Source organism: Coenobita brevimanus, chromosome 110 (assembly GCF_032717465.1).
Source record: "Coenobita brevimanus isolate Jiangsu-jjx chromosome 110, ASM3271746v2, whole genome shotgun sequence".
NCBI classification, from domain to species: Eukaryota; Metazoa; Arthropoda; class Malacostraca; order Decapoda; family Coenobitidae; genus Coenobita; species Coenobita brevimanus.
Window position 1 is genome coordinate 34,673,078 of NC_137063.1, and position 19,824 is coordinate 34,692,901.

The window sequence follows — 19,824 nt, forward strand, 5'->3', positions numbered from 1 at the left end:
CTTTACTTGGTTACTGAACGGTTTCATCACTGTAGTAGTATGATGGACCAATTGGCCATGATCAAGGAGGTCTGACTGTATTGGAAAAGAGTGGTGATTACACCTGACATCACCATATTGCATCCTTCTGAGAAGCTATAGCTTGGTTTAAATGTAAGTAAAATGAGATGAGAAATGGACAAAATATAAGATCACCACCATGACATGTAGTACTGTATAAGCATTCCAAGTGAGCAAGCACTACACTCAACCCTTTCTGTGGCTGCCTGATAAACAATTTTGGTGGGTGCAGGAATTTCACATGCCCTCTAGTAATTCGTCTGGATTAGAAGAGGTGCTAGACCGTCCAATGCTGGAAAATTGGTGTTGTACCTGTACTTTTGATGTAAGGGTTACCAATATAATACACCATTCTTCAACCCTGCACTATATACAGTAAGGTCACTCCTAAGCCAAATAAAATTGTTCGGTGGTGGTATGAAAATTTTTTAATAGATATGGAAAGGAAGACAGGATGATGATAATACACAACAGCTCCTCTCCCATGATGGATTTTATTCTTGCTACCTTTGACAATCTTAGTTAGCTTAAGGGGGTCTTTTCAAACAACTGGACTGCCTTCATTGACCTCTTCAGTACCAAAAGGCTCTCCTAAGCTGGGTAAAATTGCCTAGGGGCAGCCAGAATAAAATGCAGAATACATCATCAGAGTGAGTGTGTTAATACTGTAAACTGTTCTGTAATGATATACAGTACTGTATTTGAGTATCAAAAATGACATTATGTCCTGATAGTGTCATATTTACACTGTATAAAACTATCACATTGCTGTACAGTGTCAGCTGTGTTTAATTTTCAGTTTAAATTTCATCTAATCCTTTATTGTCCATAATGAGCATACTGTAGGTGCCTGGGGTTAAGCTACTTAGTCTGACACTTAAGGCAAGAGTGACCAGCCGATTTCCCCAGAGTGGCATTATATGAGCAATAAACCCCAAACACCCATCACATATAAACCTTCATGATCCAGTATGGGTGGATGTAACTCACTAGATCACCAGACATCCACTTGGTTACATGGTTACCACTCAATGTAGTAGATGGTTTTCTCAGCTATAACAAACCACCTGGCTTGTTACTCAGTGTAAAGTCACTACACAAAGTGAGTTAACAAACCATCTAGCTTGTTACTCAGTGTAGAGTCACTACACAAAGTGAGTGGATGGTGGGCATCCCCACCTACAACATATGTCAATTCATAGTCACATGAATTTAATTACCAGTAAAGGTTCATATTTTGATATGACGCTTCCTGAAGTATTCTGGTGCAACATCATAGAGCCACTGAGCATCAACAGGAGTGTTGGTGTGCATGTATGTGCGTCCAGTGTGCACCAACTCAGTGAAGAGAACATATGCAGGTTTGCCACCAAATAGCACTGATGTGGGGTGGAGCACTGCTTCCTGCTTAGCCTCCAGGGTTAGGTAGCGGCCATCTAGTTGAAGTTCTGACACGTTGGTGAAGAGACCCGTTACCAGGCATCTGATACGGGAAAGGTTACATGGTTTACAAATCATCATCCTTATTATCATCCCTCCTTCTCTTCCACCTCATCATCACCAGCTTAACATTTTTTCCAACTTTAGGATGGGGAAAGGCGGGATCCAGAAATTAAGGATATAGAAAAACAAGATAGAGGGGAAACTAAACAACACTGAAAATTCTTGAGGCGAAGATGCACTTGATAGGTCGGTGACGACTGGCTGAATGCAACACGTCTGAATAACGTTTATTAACCCAAATTTCCGCATCAGATATATGTTGTCAAATAATAATAAAGAGATTATGAAGTAACATTGCATTCAGCCAATCATCACCAATCTGTCAAGTGCATCTTCGCCTCAATAAAAAACTGAGTATAGAGCAATGGGATAATGCACTTATTGACTGGAGGTATGATGTATAGTATTACCATTTTTGCTGTAAACATACTTATGACACTTTATTTACTTTAACATGCAAAAGATTTTACTGTTGTGTACCTGTGCTTGGAATGTGATGAATGTATCACTTACTAAAAATAGCTGGATTATTATTACAATTTTAAAAATCATCATCGCTATCATTATAATCCGATTTCTGTAAATAAAAAGGGATGGGTATCAGAAACAAGACAGGGATATTTAAAAACTAGGAGAATCTATCATCATGGTGCCAAGTGAAAAAGGTTATAACTACTGTACATTTATTCACTCCTCACTGCAATACATTACTGGAAACAGAGTTAAAAGATTTTGAAGTTTGAATACCTTCGCACTGCATCCAAATCCTGCTGACAGGAAACCATGGTGATTCTACAGCGTTCACAGACTTGAGCCAATTGTTTGCGTACATCCAAAGCATAGGTGAGGTTGCGATAGTTCAGGAAATTCTCATGGCACCAAACCTGGCAACATTAGGAAGCTTGAACATATTCACACTGGGTGAAGAGATCCAAAAGCAAAGCTCCCTCATCTCTCTCAAGAAATAACTCAAAGATGACAGGAAGCCACAAGTCTAATTTACTGCAATCTTTTAGTCGAGGGTGCATGCCTGCTTGCAATACAAATGCTAGCCATGAAGTCTATCATAATCCTGTGCATGGGAAATAGGGGCTGGGATTCCAGCTCCTACTTTTTCCCCTCTCTGTACAGAACAAAATCATGTACTGTAAATGGGTAGTATGCTTTCTTTCCTATTCCTGGGAAAAATCAAAATGTACGTACTGCAATATGGGGAGATGATGTTGCTTAACCTTGGTCTGTCTGGCCAAGCAGACCCATCAACCACAGGTAAGCAACTGATTCTATGGGTTCATCCTATAGGTACAGTACAGTACATACTGTACGGTGCATGGAACTGGCACTCCCATGTGGTAGACTGTGCCTTACCAGTCAGAAAAGGGTCCTCCCCATGACAAGATGCAGGGATATATGAGAAGGTTTGGCTCCTAGGTCAACAATGCAGCTGTTTCCCTCCACCCAGGGTACACAGTACCAAAATGTGTAGGGTCCTCATCGATGCCCATAGTGATGTAAAGAGATGTATAACCCATGATGCTTCATGACCTTCACCAGTTAGTCAGGATCTAAATATAGTACTGACACAGGCTGATCTACAATTCAGTTAAGTCTTACATTTAATTGTAAGGAAAAATAAAATAATTTTTATGTTCAAAACTAACCTTGCTACACTTTGAAGCCTTGAAGGCACGGACAATCTTGAGGATTGTGACATGATCGCCTTCTACTGAGGAGAATTTTCGTCTTGCATTAACTGCTGCCTCTTTCTTGCCACTTGGATTGATGAAGATTGACTCACTTGACAGAGCTGCTATTACTGACAGTACCTACAAAAATACCAGTTCACTGATGCAAAAAATAAAACTGAAAAAACAAGAAGCTGTGCCGAGGAACAGCAAACCCATCCCCTGGCAGTCATATTAGTGCTGACGTATAAACACAACAGGATATCTAGTCAAAGATGTCACCTATCAAATTTGGAGAAAGTCAGGTGAAAATTGACGATTTTATTCCCATTTGAAATTTTATGCCTGACCCACCTGACACTGACCCCTCCTACTGCAAACTGGGAGGTGACTCCCTAATGTAGTGAGGCATGTTATAGGATGCAGATTGGAAAGATGCACCATTAGGTTTTGGTTTCATGTCGATATGACAAATTTGAAAGGAGTTATGGTGAAAAAACAATTTTTTTTTTTTACCCCTTACCTGTGGGGATGGCTGGACCACGCCGTGCCCCTCCTGCAGGGATAGCAAGAAATCTAGACAATACACGATAAACTAGCCACTTCCAGGTCAATGGAAGTATCACTCAGCCTTTTCCCTTTTTTTATATATATTTTTTTAGTATGAGAATAGGTCATAAGGGACATTTCAGTGGGTAATGAATAGGGAAAATTAACGACCAAGTGCATGTGGGGTGCTGCCAGGTGATAAACTGGCTACTTCATGGCTAATGGCAGTATCAATTAGCCTTTTCCTTTTTTTTATTTATTTTTTATTATGAAAATAGGGCATACGGCATATTTAAATGGAAAAAGTGAATGAAAAAAAGTCCGGGAGTTGTGTTGCGCAGCCAGGCTGTAGCAAGGCGGGGGAGGGTGTAAGGGAGGGGAGGTGGGGAGGCGAGGCAACCACAGAAAAATGGCTAAATTGGTAACACTGGATGCGGTACTAGCAGTGCTGCCTATAGCTACACACTGGCAGTACTAATAGATGATACAAGACTGCACTTGAAAACCTGGGTGATTTTAAAAATCCCTGGATCACAGAAGTGACGCCCCGTGGTATGGTACTTACTGTATGTAACAAGCGTCACGGTAGTGACAGCAAGCGGGTAAGGGGTTAAATTTTGGACCAAATTGGGCTAAGGCCCAGGCTGTAGACCCAAAAAATGTATTTAACCCCTTACCCAAGGGCCATCACTACCATGACACTCGTTACATAAGTACCATACCGAGGGGCGTCACTTCTGTGATCCTGGTATTTTTTAAATCGCCCAGGCTTTCATGTGCAGTCTTGTATCATCTATCAGTACTGCCAGTGTGTAGCTACAGGCAGCGCTGCTAATACCTCTAGTACTCGCATCCAGTATTACCAATTTAGCCATTTTTCTGTGTTTGCCTTGCCTCCCCACCTCCCCTCCCTTACCCCCTCCCCTGCCTAGCTACTTCCATTGACCTGGAAGTAGCTAATTTTTCATGTATTGTCTAGATTTCCTGCTATCCCCACGGGAGGGGCACGGTGTGGTCCAGCCATCCCCGCGGGTAAGGGGTTAATCAGGTGATCAGAAGGTCATAGCCCATCATCCTTGTAATTTTAGTGAAAATTGCACCACAGTTTTTGTATAAAGTTTTTAACAGACAGACAGACAGACAGATAAACAGACAAACCAAGTGAAAACAATGCCTGTCCCTGAGCTCCTCTGGGGCGGGGATGGGTAATAATAATACCTCAGTAATCCCCGTACTTTCTGGACGCCCACTTTCCAGACACCCCACTTACCGGACATTGTGGGCCTGGACCTTTGGAACCCAAAAATGGCCAATAAAAGGAGAAAATCCCCCCCCAAATCCAAATTTTTCCCCACTCATAATTTGAAATTGCCGCGCGGCACTGAACAGCTGGTTTACGCCACGGCCCCTTCACCCTTTCCTTCCTCCCCCCTCCCCTGTAAGGGTTGCCATTTGGAATTTTTCATTACCAAATGTGGTCCAATTTGGTAATGAAAAATTCGTTTGGTAATGAATCAGAATAATGCATTACCAAAAAAATTTTTCACATGTATGAGGATATACAAGATGAAGATGGTGGATTGTTTGCTCTCTCTGATTAATCTGCTAGCCAACATAGTGTGAAAATAATCAGCATGCTGTTAATTATGAGAAGAGTGATACATGTATTTCCACTTGTATAAATAATTAGTGAAGAATAAATGCTAGCTTTACGAATTTGGTAATGAAAAGTTAAATTTGGTAATGAAAATTGAGGAGTATGGTAATGTGGCTGTTGCAATCTGGCAACTCTGTTTCCCCATCACCAACACTCCCAACAGTTACTGCCTAACTTCGATGGCGAGTAGATGCCTATCGCAATGGAAGCCACACGTGCTCATTTTTTGTGAATAAACAGTGAATAAACTGCAATACCTTGCCATTAGACCACATGGGAATTTACAGTGTTGTGCAGTGTTAAGAAATTAGAATTTAGAGTGCAAAGGATTAACTGTGGAGTGCAAATTGGTGGCTGAAACTGGCGGCTGAAATTGGCGTGGTGCAGTTAAGAACAATGTGCAGTGTTAAACAACTAAAACTCACGGTGCAAAGAACTAAGTGCAGCACAACACTGGATTACTGTACGTGCTTCAAGAGGATTTTCACCACTGCCAAAACCTTAGAAAAGCCGGCAACAAACGTGCTGTAAGTACCCTGGCTGAGGTACAGTCACTTCTAATTCCTCATTCTTTGGTTCCTTTTCATTTATTTCATGCTTTATGTCTATTATTGGTGTGAATAGGGTCTTAAATAGGTTTAAATAGGTGCTATGCATGTCTGGTAGGGAGTTATTTAGGTGGCTTTCAGAGTTAGGCTGGGTTAGGGTCCTGAAGTACCAGTCCAGGAGCTAGGGGCCCACTTTCCGGATGGGACCACTTTCCGGACATGCCTTTGGCTCTATTACATCGGATAGTAGAGGAATTACTGTATACAGTACAGTACTGTATAATGAAATTTCTAATACAATGTATCACACAATGCAACTGCATAATACAGTATGACCTCACTATAACGGACTAATTGGGGCCCAAACCATTCCAAAAAATGCGAAATTCTGATAAAAGCGACATCCGGACTTCCCCCTGCTAATCTGGACTTTTTCTGATATATTAGACATTATTCCAGATCGCATGAACAGTTTTTAAGCTATTTTAACTACCACTGAGGTACTGTATTGCGTTATAACTTCACTACATTAATCAGATGGTATAATATATATAATAATACTGTACTGTACACTGATAAACATGTCTTTTATTGTGGTGAACATAGCTCAAGTGGTCAGGCAGTCCAGACTGCTTCTGGCTTTACCGGACTTCTTCCGATATACTGTATAGGAATTTAGTCCAGTAGCGCCTCGAGTCCGATTAAAGCAAATTCTGGTCTACTGAAGTCTGTTATATCGAGGTTTTACTGTACTACAGTAACTGGAACTGTAAAATGAAGCATGAACAAAACACAGATATGCACTTGACTATCCTCTGTCCACTTTAATTTGGTGTAATACTTCCATCTTTCCACTTTCATTGCTGAGCTGTTAAAAAGAGAGAAATAGAATATGGTCCTAGTCACAAAGAAGTGGTATGGAATGACTGTAGAGCCACCGTATTGTTTTAATCTGTCACTGAGCTACGGGAAATAGCTGCAAAACAATGTAAATCTTTGCCAAATTAAGGCGAATGGACTATAAAAGACCATAAACAACTCACCTCATCTGTACATCCAAACTCTGGTCCACTAAGAATGACTTTAGCATAGCGTGGCTCGAGAGGAAACTGGGCCATCTTCTTGCCTGCCTCTGTTAGGTGTAGTGTGTCTGCCTGCATTGTGACTGCTCCAAGCAGTATCAGCTGCTCAATGGCCTGACTAACGTTCCCTGGATCAGGTTTGTCAATGAAGTCAAAGGTCAAAATATTCTTGATTCCAATGGCCAAGAGCTGAAGAATCACACTTGCCAAGTTTGACCGCTGAATCTCTGGGACAGGGTTGAGCTGTAATGCATCAAATTCGTCCCGTGTCAATCCTCGATAGCAATGACCTGGTGCCTCACGCCCTGCCCTGCCAGCTCTCTGCCAGGCCTGAGCTTGTGAAATTTTCTGGACTTTCAACACATCAAACCCACTACTGGGATGGTAGGTACGAACCTTCGCTCTTCCTGAATCAACAACATAGCGGATGCCAGGGATAGTTATAGAGGTTTCAGCAATGTTTGTGCTCACAATCACCTTCCTTTCTCCTTGAGCAGTCTTCCTGAATACATCCAGTTGTTGATGGGCAGGTAATGCAGCATACAAGGGATGAACTCTGATTCTAGGGAACTCTGTTAAGCTGGGATCCTTTGCTACCTGGCGAATGGTATGTACTACAGAATCAATTTCTTCCTGACCAGTTAAAAACACCAACACATCATGCTGAGGAGGGGCTTCTTTGTGTATCTGAAACACAGTGCTTATGGAAGTTAAAACGTAATCATCTTGTTTCTCTTTAGCATAAAACAGTTCTATAGGATGCTGCCTTCCTTCTATATACAAAACAGGGCACTTGTTAAAATAATTGCTAAAATGGTCCACATCCATAGTGGCAGACATAATAATGACTTTCAGGGGATCCTTTCCATTTGTTTTACGGCTTTTCTGAGCATCTTTGACTATGCCAAAGAGAACATCTGTGTTAATAGTTCGCTCATGAGCCTCGTCTAAAATAACCCAGCTATATTTGCTCAGTAAAGGATCTGTTATAGCCTCCCTCATTAACATACCATCAGTCACAAACTTCAGCTTCGTGCTTTGTGAAACAGCCTCCTCAAACCGCACAGAAAAGCCCACAAGTTCACCTAAGTTAGTGTCCATTTCTTCGGCCACCCTCTTGGCAATGGTCATGGCCGCCACTCTGCGGGGCTGGGTGATACAGATTCCCCCCTTCCGATGCAATCTCTCTTCATATATAAACTGAGGAATTTGTGTTGTCTTACCACTTCCAGTTTCACCAATTACAATGACAAATTCATGCTTCCTGAGTTCTTCTAACAACTTAGCTCGGGTGGGAAAAATGGGCAATGCTCGTCGCTGCTTCAGAAGGGCCTTCAAATGGTCACTGTGCTGGGGTTTAGGTTCAAAAGATTTAAATTTGGGAAATGTTGAACCTTTTGGATGCTGTGGGTTGTTTTTTATTGAAGAGTTGTTTGGATGTCCATTACTTGGCTTGGATGAATTATGAGGGGTAGAATGGCTGTTTGATCCAGATTTAAGTGCTGTGTTTTCCTCACATTTTTGTTTTTTGGGTGGAGGTTCTGGAAAACCAGCCATTATCTGAAAAAGAATAAGTTCATGTACAGTCAGTACTTGTGAGTATCCAGTACTGTATATTCAAACCGTGGGACATTCAGACCAGTAAGTTCAGCCCACAACAGGATGGTTAGCTAATGACAGGTCAGATTAGGTTATGTGAAGTTAGCTTTATATGTGTGATAGTTCTGATCTAAAATTACCAAGGTCTGTTTGGCCCACAAAACGCTGGACCAAGTGACAGTTTGCCAAACACAGATGGGTCTGTAAATCTACTGGTGATACCTTACTCTTTCCTATGTTAAGTCCCAATATAAACTGCACGAGTTGCCTGACCCATGCACCAGCATAGGAGAAACACTTATGAAGTCTGCTTAGTAGTGGTTAAAATATGCATCTACATTTAAAATAGTGTACCAGTATCTGTAATATACCATACAAGAATTCTCTCTGCAAGGCTTTAATGTAGTAAAGAAACCTTGCAAATTTTTAAGTGCAAGCCATATAATCCACATTTACAAGCATTTCATTAACTGCTGTATAAAGGGGGTGCAGTTACACTGTATAAACTTTTGCTGTAGCCGACAGTGCTGGAGTACATATTGGGGAGGATGAAAATAAGATTGTGTCCATCAAGAAAAATTAATCTTTTTGTATTAGTATCATGAACTATCTATCTGTCTATTGCCAGACACCTCAATCCTGTAAGGGGTGGCCACAAACAAATTGCCTCCATGTTGCCCTGTCCCCTACCATTCCACTGCCCTCCCCCTAGCTCACACATTCCTCTCTTATATACTTCTCCACTCCATCACTCCATCTCATCCTCTGTCTCTCTCCTCCTCCACCTCACTCACATACACTTTCCTCATTAGTCTCTCACTCTCCATCCCTTCCACATGGCCAAACCTCCTCAGTGTACAGTACAGGGAGTCTTCGATAAATGAAAGGGTTAGGTAACTTTAAAATCTTTTGTATATCGATTTCTCATATAATGAAACATTTTTCCCCATAAGAATGTTAAGAAAATGAGGAGACGCATTCCAGGAGCCCCTAGAAATCTGTCAACTAACTACTCTGTACTGTACTAGGCTGGTTGTATGCTCTTAATTCTACAGTAGAAATATTAATAAAAGCTAAATGAACTTTAAGCAGTTGTTTATTTATCAAATTACTGAGTAAAAAATTGAAAACAGTACTGTACAGTATATATAGGTGAGGCCTGATCCCACTCACGCCCTGGCCTTCCTCGTGCCTCTTGATAATTTCGAGCTTGCGCTCCAGTGTCAGACTTCAGTGTTGCTTCTTCTTTAGAAGCTCCACAGATGATGATGAAGGTGAAGGACGCTTGGGTGACATGATGCAAAATGCGAAAGATTCTCGTAGTACAGAAGGCACACACTACACAGCTGGGAAGCAGGACAGACTGGGACAAAGCAAAGTCAGTTGCTTGTCTTGTCACACACGATTGTGGTGCTGTGGTTGGTCACGTGCCAAATTTGAATTATTGTCTCGTTGCGCTTTTTGTATCATCAAAGCATATGCCTTTCGTATAGGGGAATTTGTCCTATATTTTTCACTTTCTTACCTTCGAATTTTCATGTACTGGGGCTTCATCTATCGGGGACTCCCTGCAATACCCCAATATACGATACCCCTTGATTCGATACCCCAGCTTAATGATAGGGGTAGAAATACCACCATATCCCGCCTAACAATGGCCAAACCCCAGTTTAATGATGGGTTTTTATTTTTTTTACCAATTTTGATGATATTTGAGACTAAAATTGTGTTTAGGCTGATTTATAAACAGTTTTTAGGCTTAGATTAATGTATTTTAGCCATAGGTGGGGTGAACATTGTCATTCTGTGGTACAGTTTACTAAATTTGATTTTTTTCCAGACTTATATTTGACGATTTTCAGATTTTATTTGTTGGTTTTAGTGAGTTATTTACAGGTGTTACACTTAGGTTAGCTTCTTTTACAGTTATTAGGTGGTTTAGATTGGATTTAAACTTGTTTTTGGGCTCATTTGGGTGGGTTTTGGATTTGGTTGGTGAGGAAACCCAAGGCTGAAAAATGCATCCTTTTAACTTTACGTTAAAACTACCCCGATACACGATACCCCACCTAACGATGGGTTTTTACCTAACCAGTTGCATCGTTAAACCAGGGTATACCTATATTTCTTCTAATGCTTTCTGTCACTTCCACATCCAAACCACAACACTCCTTCGCTTGCTCATTTGTCAGTCTGTCTCTCCATGTAATTCCACATGCATCTCTCAAATAACTCATTTCCACTGTCCTCACTCTTGACTTGTATTTTTCCAACAAGATCTTAGCTTCACTTCCATACGTTAGAGTTGATATCACAATACAGTACTACCGGTATTATGTCGCGACTTTTTTACTTCCATGCTCACTTCCTTGTTTCTTATCACTGCTTTCAAATAACCAGCAACCTTTCTTCCTTGTTGTACCCTTTCAAGCACTTCATCCACCAAACTTCCATCCTTACTCATCACACCATCCAAGTACTGTACTTAAATGCACTCACATTTTCCATTTCCTTATCATCCAACCTAATTGTACATTCACTGACTTCATTTCTCTCAAAGACCATAACTTTACTCCCCCTACATTCACCTCTAGATTGTTTCTTACACACCCTCCCAAACTCAGTCACCAAGCCTTGCAGTCTCCCTTCATCTTCACTTAATAATACAGTATCATCTGGAAACAACAATACAGGAAGTTTCTAAGCACTACCTTCTCTCATTAGGGCCACTCCAACATCCACTGCTCTTCCTTGTTTCTCTTTTACAACCCCATCCATATACTGACTGAATAACCATGGAGACATGACACATCCCTGTTTCAATCCAACATTCAGACAGAAAAATTCATTCAGTTCACTATCTACACGCACTGCAACCTCAGCATCCTCATACATACTCTTCACGGCTTTCAACAACTTCCCATTTACTCCATATATTCTTAATATTTTCCAAACTCCTTGTCTATCCACCCTGTCATATGCTTTCTCCAAATCCATGAAGGGCACATACGACTTCTTTCCCATCTCTAGATACTTTTCCACCAAAGACCTAAAGATGAATATCTGTTCTACACAACCATTTCCCTTCCCAAAACCTCTCATTTCTTATCCAACTATTTCCTCTGTTATTTACCTAACTCTATCAATAGGCCTATGTATCCTACCTTATACTTTGCCTATTACACTAAGAAGACAAATGCCCAAATGATTACCACACACTTCTTTTCTCCCTTTTCCTTTGTCTATCTATCTGTCTATCTATTGCCAGACGCCTTAATCCCGTAATGGGTGGCCACAAACAAATTGCTTCCATGTCGCTCTGTCCCCTGCTATTTCACTGCCCTGCTCCCAGCTCACACACCCCTCTCTCATATACCTCTCCACTCCATCCCTCCATCTCATCCTCGGCCTCCTTTGTACAGGGGAATGATTATACCTGACTTCCAATCCTCCAGGGCTCTGCCTTCTCCCCATGCCAATCTGCACATCTTCCATATTCATTCTACTACTCTCTCTTCCCCATGTTTCATCATTTCACCACACACTTCATCAATTCCAGGGGCTTTCCCTGTATTGACTTTCTTCATTGCTTCCATTACTTCCATCCTCTTGATCTCTTCCTCCCTTTTCACCATCCTCCTTCTCCCAGCCATTTATACCCTCATTACTTTCATTCTTTATGTTTAACAGTTCCTAACAGTGTTCTCTCCATCTGCTCACTTTTTCTCCTTTCTCCACTATCAATCTTTCATTTTTATCTTTCATTTCCCTACTAACTTCTTTACCACTCTGTCTAACTCTCTTTACCTCCTTGTAGAATATTTTCATACTTTTCCTACACTTTACACTCAAATTCCTTCCAAATTCCACATCCAATCTCTTCTTACTTGTTCTCCTACTAGCTAATCTTTTCATATTTCTCTTCTTCTCTACCTATATCACTGCTTCCCATCCACTCACTATATGCTTCCTTCTTTTGTGCCACAACTTGTCCCACCTCTTCATTCCACCATGTTGTTCCTTGCACTCCCTTTCAAATTCTCTTCACCTCACATATCATCTCTCATGCTGCACAGACTTTTCTATGGATATCTTTCACACACCTTCCACCTCCCCCTCCAAATCATATTTAACCAATTGCTCCTCCACTTCTCTCTTATATTCTGCTGTTTTTCCATCCTCATGCAACCTTCCTACCCTTGTATGGACTACTTCCTCCCATCCTTCCCTCCTTCTGTTCATACAATGCATTTGTACCTTGACTTTCCCCACCACCAAGCGATGGTCAGAAAGTCCACTTCCCCAACCTCTGTATGCTCCTGCATTCATTACATACCTTCTCATTCTGTCATCCACACACACATAATCACTCATTGCATTCCACTCATTCAACTCACCACCCATCCTTCTCATCACTCGCCACATATGCCTGTGGGTCATTTTGTGCCTAAAGAGGGTATTGACCATCACCAACCCCATCCCCACAGAAATGTCCACTAGAACATCGCTCGCTGGTGCAGTGGTAACGTTCCCGCTTGCCAACTGGTGGACGGGAGTTCGCGCCTCGCTCAGGTTGCGAAAAGTTTCACTGACGAAGTGGGTGGTTACTGTCCCCCTTGAGCAAGGGGACGGGTGTGTGCATGTGTGAAGGTCACAGCCTTGCCCTTAGATCGGACTATATGAGCTCTCAGCTCCCTTCCGGGAGGGTAAAAGCTGACGATCACGATCATCAAGTGATCCTGACCGACCTGCTCAATAACTTCTGCAGGCACACCCCACTCACCAACTACCCCATCCACCTTCACATTCCCTACTTTTCCATTCATATCTCCAATCAAAAACAGTCTCTCATTCCTCATAAACTTTTCCATGCACACTTCCACATTTGCCCAGAACTCCATTTTCACTCTGCTTGAACGATCTTGTGTTGGCGCATACACACACACACACACACACACGCACAATTGCCCATGCTATGATAAAGGTTTTATTGTTGACCTTATCCTTGCTGATTTTGCCAAAGAAATTGACAGAGTCCATCACCTAACCCTTACTGACAAGTTGATATCTAATGGTATTTAATGGACATCTCCGTCAGTGAATTAGGGGTTTTCTGTCCAATTATCAAATACAGGTCTATTTATGGTGTGCATGCCAGTGTCCTACCACTTATCAGTAGCATGCCTCAGGGTTCTGTTCTAGGCCCTCTATTATCCTTTGCTTTTATAAAAATAACACAATTAGTAATCTCACATGTAAGTACAGGTATACCCCGATATACGATACCCCTAGATGCAATACCCCAGCTTAGCGATGGGGGTAGAAATACCACCACATCCCTCCTAACGATGGCCAAACCCCAGTTTAACGATGGGTTTAGTTTTGTTTTTACCAACTTGATGATATTTTTTAGTTTAATTTTGTGTTTAGGTTGATTTATAAACTGTTTTTAGACTTATATTAATGTGTTTAGTCACAGGTGGGGTGAAAATTGTCATTTTGAGGTACAGTTTACTAAGTCTTATTTTTCCCAGACTTATATTTGATGATTTTCAAATTTTATTTTTGAGTTTAGGTGAGTTATAAACTGCTTTTAGGCTTAGTTTAGCTTGTTTTAAAGCTATTTGGGAGTTTAGGTGAGCTAGAAACTTTTTCTTGGACTCATTTGGGTGGGTTTAAGATGGGGTGGGGAGGGGGGGGGGAACACCAAGGCTCAAAAACACATCCCTATATTTTACATGTTAACCCTTTAACCGCGGGTGTCATTCCAGAATGACGTTGCAAAAACTGGACCAAACTGCGGGTGTCATTCTCGAATGTTTGTGAATATTTTGAATACCCCGCGTTTTTTCCGTGCGCCAATTGTTTCAATGGAGAGTAGCTATTAAGTTCTTTCACTCCAGCCGACCCCCACCTCCCTCTTCCCCCCCCCTGGGGCCCCACCTCCCACCCCCTGGGCCCCCCACCCCACCCCTGACCAAGCGCGCATCAGTATCTGTCCAGCTGTGTGAGTGACAACACATGTTGATGTGGCAGTGAAGTGCAGGCAATTACAGTGCCTTTTACCTGTCTCAGTGAACACAGAGTGGGTGTTTATCGTATGTGCAGTGTTCATATATGTTTATAGTATTATTATCAGAATGTGATTGGCATTTGGTAATGGTGTGTGAGCGAAAAATAGTGATTACAACACCGCTGATGTGGCAGTGAAGTGCAGGCAATTACAGTGCCTTTACCTGCCTCAGTGAACACAGAGTGGGTGTTTATCGTATGTGCAGTGTTCATATATGTTTATAGTATTATTATCAGAATGAGGTTGGCATTTGGTAATGGTGTGTGAGCGAAAAATAGTGATTACAACACCGCTGATGTGGCAGTGAAGTACAGGTAATTACAGTGCCTTTTACCTGCCTCAGTGAACACAGAGTGGGTGTTTATCGTATGTGCAGTGTTCATATATGTTTATAGTATTATTATCAGAATAAGGTTGGCATTTGGTAATGGTGTATGAGCGAAGGTAATGATGTGTGAGCAAAAAATAGTGATTTTACACCCCTCACTTCTAACGACACTGCCCGTCCTGTGAAAGTCAACAAAGTCATGAAACCTACATCAATGGAAAGCTGAAGGTTAGTACTTTCTAATGGTACCTTATTTTTTTCTCTAGCTTTATTCTGTGCAGAGTTATTAAGGTTTAAAGGTTTGTTTACATATGGCTGAAACCCCCGCGGGAGAGGACAGTCAGACCAAAACAATACCCGCGGTTAAAGGGTTAAATCTATCCTGATAAACGATACCCCACCTAGCAATGGGTTTTTACTTAACCAATTGCATCGTTAAACTGAGGTATATCTGTACGTGATATCTGCAGATGATCTAAAACTTTACACTCAACATTCTGTTGATTTGTCATCATATTTCCTGCACTCTCCAGTCAAATACTGACACACTTGTCTCCACAGCATCCTCCTGAGGACTAAAGTTTGCCCCTGTATTCATCTTACATCTAAATGGGGTGTGAATGCTCTTTGAAAGCAGTTATAAGAAACATGGAAGTGAGCATGGAAGAAAAAAAGTTGCTGCATGACAGTATTGTGATACCAACTCTGATGTGTGGAAGTGAAGCTTGGACCTTGTTGGAAGGACACAAATCAAGAGTGAGAGCAGGGGAAATGAGTTATCTGAGAGAAGCATGTGGAGTAACATGGAGAGAGAGACTGACAAATGAGGATGCAAAGGAGCGTTGTGGTGTGGATGAAGATGTAATAGAAAGTGTTAGGAGAAATACACTAAGATGGTTTGACCATGTGGAGAGAATGGAGAGCGAGAAACTAACAAAGAGAGTGTATGTGAGTGATGTGAAGGGGGGGAGGGGGAAGCCAAGGATGAGATGGAGGCAGGTGTAAGCTGGAAGCAGGGCAGTGAAATGGCAGGGAACAGGGAGACATGGAGGCAATTTGTTTGTGGCCACCCCTTGCAAGATTATGACATCTGGCAATAGATAAACAGACAGATTGTGGATGCTTGTGTTAATGACCAGTACTATTGTACTTAAATGGCAGCTCTATTAATCAAGTGACCTCTCATAAGGGTCTAGGTGTTGTGATATATATACAGCTAAGATTCCATACTCATGTCTGAGAGGTTGTTGCTAGGGTGGGAGGTGTTACTATAAACTTGATGAAATCCAATTTCTATCACACTCCCCAGTTTATGACCTTTCTTTTGATATCAGACATTTGTATTATACTAGATTTGTGTCCCGTCTGGAACACTGGGTTTCTGGTGACCCCAAATTCCTAGGGTCTGTGTAGCGTCAATGGACAAAACAAATCAATGGTCTTTCCCAATTTTTGTATGCCAAGACTTTCTAGTTTGTACACATTCTCCATTTCAGGGATGGTTGTTGAGGAGAGATCTGATTTTTTTTTTTTTCAAAACATTTGACAACTTGTCCCTTATTAACCCGTTAACTGTGGTGTTATGTTTTGTGGTTGATTCCCCGTGCACAAAAAAATGGGATTTTTTTCTCAAAAATAATTTTTGCTCTTATAAATGAAAGAGTGCACGGAAAAGAATAGGAAAACCAAATATGAGTTCATTATTTACCTTAGTTTGGCCATGGTATGCTATTTATGGACATTTGGGTGAAAAATGTAGCATGCCTTAAAAAAAAAAAAAAAAAAAAAAAAAAAAAAAAAAGCTTGACCATTTGATGTACAAAGCAGTCGCACGCTATTCTTCATATGATGTATGCAGCAGCTATCGGGTTAAACCTGATCTACTTATTCTAGCACCACAGGATATTCACAGTTACCCATGCAAAAGTCACATTCCTCACTCCTAAACTGAAGCTCAAAAGCACTTCTTCTCATGTTGTTTTATTTCTACCTGGAACTCTTTTGCTGCAGAAATAGTTGAGGCACCCTCCTTGCTCTGTTCAAGGATAAACTCACCCACACATTCATCATAGTTGTTCCTCTCTGTGGTCCTGTACCTAGGCTTGATGAACTTCCAACAGTGTCCCCTAACAGCAGAATATGAGTCTTTCTTAACCAACTGGAAGAACTGATTGCTATCTTCATCTTTTAACCCACTGTGATTCCTCACACTTGTCTGCTGCTTCTCACTATCATGTCTACTAATGTTATTATTTTAGAACATTGTGCCAGTTCTCGCAACTAGCCATAACCTTCTTCAGTGCCTAGCCACTTTGTTAAGACTTAGTTTTGTGCCTTGCTATTGTGGTCTGAGTGCCATTTTTATTGGGCTGCTTGTTTGCCTGGTGCCTTGTGACCCCACCACGAAAGTTATCCAGGTAAGTCTCTATCTTCTTAAGAGAAACTTCCCTGTTCTTTCATGATCATTTTCTCTGATTTCAAAATGGGATATTTTTTCTGGCAGTCATCTATGAGGTATGCTGTTGAATGTCATCATGAAGCCACAGTGCACCACACTGACTGAATGCCCATTTCTGATGTAATCTGTTCAACTGTTGAGGACCCTAATCAGCAATATCACTGCTGATCTGCCAGAAATTAAGCCAAAATACATTTTGCTGAGTAGATCATATTTGTTTGCATACCTTAGTGACAATGAACAGACAAGGGGCCTCTTTCAATAAACTCAGTCTGATGTCAGTCATGCCTCTTCATGAAAGTACTTACATCGGGGCTATTAACCACATTCTCTGGCAGACTACCTTATTCCACTGATGTATCACCCTCGCATTAAAGAAGTTGTTCCTTTCTGTGGTCCTGTACCTAGGCTTGTTGAGTTTCCAGCAGTGTCCCACAGTATCTGAATATGAGTCTTTCTCAACCAACTGACTGCTATCTACATCTTTTAACCCATTCAGTATTTTGCACACTTCAACCATGTCACTTCAAGTGCTTGCTTCAAGGGTGGTGAGTCCAAGGGCAGCGAGTCTCTCACGGCAGGACCATTCACATAGTTCAGGGACCAGTTTTGGTAGCCCTCCTTTGGACTTCTTCCAGTTTATCAAAATCCATTCTCTCATATGGGGACCATGCCTGCCGCCATACTCCATGTGGGACATGACTAGTGCTAGGTAAAGGGCCAGGAATATTACCTTGTCCATGCAAGTGAATGTTCTTTTTATCCTCCTCAACATGAAGTTGGCCTTAGCTACGACCTTGGATATCTGCAATGTTGGTGATTGGCTTGTGGATACATGTGTCCAAGTCTTTTTCTTCTGTTATGACCTGCAACGAAGTCTCATTCATGTGGTACGGTATTCATTCTTACTGAATGACAGGAGCCACTTCTCATTTCACTGCTGTAACCAATGAAAATCTGCTTGGAGAATTTCCATTCCCTGTGGGTCCTTGATCCTCCTATAAATCTTTTCATCATCTGCAAATAATTTACCACTGGACTGAATGTCATCAAATAAGTAATTAATGAAGATTAGAAACAAAAAAGGGCCCAGCATACTGCTGTGGGGAAAGCCACTCTGGACATTTAACCACTTGGATTGGACACCTCTGATGCAAACTCTGTTTCCTGTTCTTAAAAGAGGCTTCAATCCATCTCCATAAATTATGCCGCTCTCAATTCCTACAGCCTTGAGCCATGCCAGCAGTTGGTGATAGAGGACAGTATCAAAGGCTCTCTCTCTCTCTCTCTCTCTCTCTCTCTCTCTTTTTTTTTTTTTTTTTTTTTTTTTTTTTTTTTTTTTTTTAAAGGCCAGGTACATTGCATCCATTCTGTCCTTGTCTTCTACTGCATCCTACTGTTGTTCAAAATACTCAAGGGGTTGAGTGAGGCATGACCTCCTGGAAATGAAGCTATGCTGGTGAGCTGACAGATGCTGTTCTTATCCAAGTGTTCGACTATGCAGTGATCCCTTGGTTACCATGCATAACTGGTATTATGCCCGGTGCATGAAAACAAATTGTGCAGTAACAAAAGCAGAGAACTGATGGGATTTATCCCAATTGGTACTGGGCACCTGACCTGTAAACCCAAATTTTCCCTTTTACAACAAATTAGACCTACTAATGTAATACCTACATACATACAGACATACCTGGTAAGTATCAGAAAAACAGTGGCATAGTTGGGTTAATAGAAAATAATGAATAGGGCACAATAAGGAAGAAACACATAGCTACCACAGAGACCTGAGACACACTTGAGATAAGAGGTTCGAAGGCTAAGTGGTGGAAATTTAGTGGTCTCCGCCACCAGGGATTAACTCCTTGAGTATGGTCTCATTTTTGAATCTGTCAAAGCCATCATAAACCATAGATTTTGCACCATCACTGTCAGCAGATATCAGCTCAGGTGGTTGATAGAAAACCTTTTTAGCCCCAAAATGAGCGATAACGGCAGGAGTGCAGATTTTCATCTAGCCATTCGTTAGTTTCATTTCATTTCATTTTTAAAGGCTCCAACATGCTTGTATGCATCGACCTTGGTCACCTAATGGCGGCTCTCCATGCTGCATAATCCATTGCAGCCTCCCAGTTCAGTCCCTTAACTCTGAGGTCACACTTAATCGTCCCATGTCTTTCTCGGTCTACCCCTCATAACCCCATCCCCAATATTAACACTTCTCACTTTCCTCACCCAATTATCATCCCCCATCCTTTCCACATGTTCAAACCATCTCAATC

General features: G+C 41.5%; 1 protein-coding gene across 1 annotated transcript; it reads right to left on the reverse strand.

Moving 5' to 3' along the window:
- Nucleotides 1-1,199: 1,199 nt before the first annotated feature.
- Nucleotides 1,200-18,062, reverse strand: LOC145417541 (ATP-dependent RNA helicase DHX33-like). Its single transcript, XM_080286250.1, has 6 exons — nt 17,947-18,062; nt 17,075-17,321; nt 7,046-8,644; nt 3,225-3,389; nt 2,311-2,447; nt 1,200-1,543 (listed from the first exon to the last, which is right to left on the reverse strand). Exons 1-6 carry the CDS (start codon nt 18,060-18,062, stop codon nt 1,291-1,293), a joined length of 2,517 nt encoding a protein of 838 aa, XP_080142376.1. The 3' UTR covers nt 1,200-1,290.
- Nucleotides 18,063-19,824: the final 1,762 nt, after the last annotated feature.

What these genes read in the sequence shown, in the direction of transcription:
- LOC145417541 (XM_080286250.1), bottom strand. Translation starts at nt 18,062, where the DNA reads ATGGTTGAAGTGTGCAAAATACTGAATGGGTTAAAAGATGTAGATAGC. An exon ending in CTGCAGCAAAAGAGTTCCAG is followed by an intron (nt 8,645 to 17,074) that starts GTAGAAATAAAA and finishes ATTCTTTTTCAG; the next exon opens with ATAATGGCTGGTTTTCCAGA. An exon ending in AGTTTGGATGTACAGATGAG is followed by an intron (nt 3,390 to 7,045) that starts GTGAGTTGTTTA and finishes GTATTTTTGTAG; the next exon opens with GTACTGTCAGTAATAGCAGC.